At 41.0% G+C, this 315-nt stretch overlaps 1 protein-coding gene across 1 annotated transcript; it reads right to left on the bottom strand.

Annotated features, from left to right (window-relative positions):
• Positions 1-72: 72 nt before the first annotated feature.
• Positions 73-186, bottom strand: LOC119192050 (putative uncharacterized protein DDB_G0271606; the record flags this gene model as incomplete). The annotated part of the gene is given in 1 exon segment (XM_037445898.1): positions 73-186. A coding segment is annotated over 1 exon segment (114 nt), but the record flags the coding sequence as incomplete, so codon positions are not given.
• Positions 187-315: the final 129 nt, after the last annotated feature.

A 315-nucleotide genomic window follows, 5' to 3' on the forward strand; every position in this document is an offset into this window, starting at 1 on the left:
TTATAAATGCAAGGTCAAATATATGCCTAAACATAAGAATATACACTAACAAAGTCCAATTTCGAGACCCACCTGTCTTAGCTGCTGTTCGAAGAGCTGCTGCTGCCGGTTCTGCTCGATCATCACCTCCTGGTTGAACAACATCTGGGCTTTCTTCCTCTTTCTCTGCAGGCAAGGAACAAACATTATTTATAATTCGGCGATTTGCTATTCAAACTGACGCTGCGGTATATTGCGTATTGCTTCATGGGAAGTGGAACGGACTTATCAAAAGTTACAAGCTTCATCGAATTCAAGTTCATCGAATTTTGCATA

This window comes from Manduca sexta, unplaced genomic scaffold, assembly GCF_014839805.1.
Source record: "Manduca sexta isolate Smith_Timp_Sample1 unplaced genomic scaffold, JHU_Msex_v1.0 HiC_scaffold_2294, whole genome shotgun sequence".
Taxonomy (NCBI): domain Eukaryota; kingdom Metazoa; phylum Arthropoda; class Insecta; order Lepidoptera; family Sphingidae; genus Manduca; species Manduca sexta.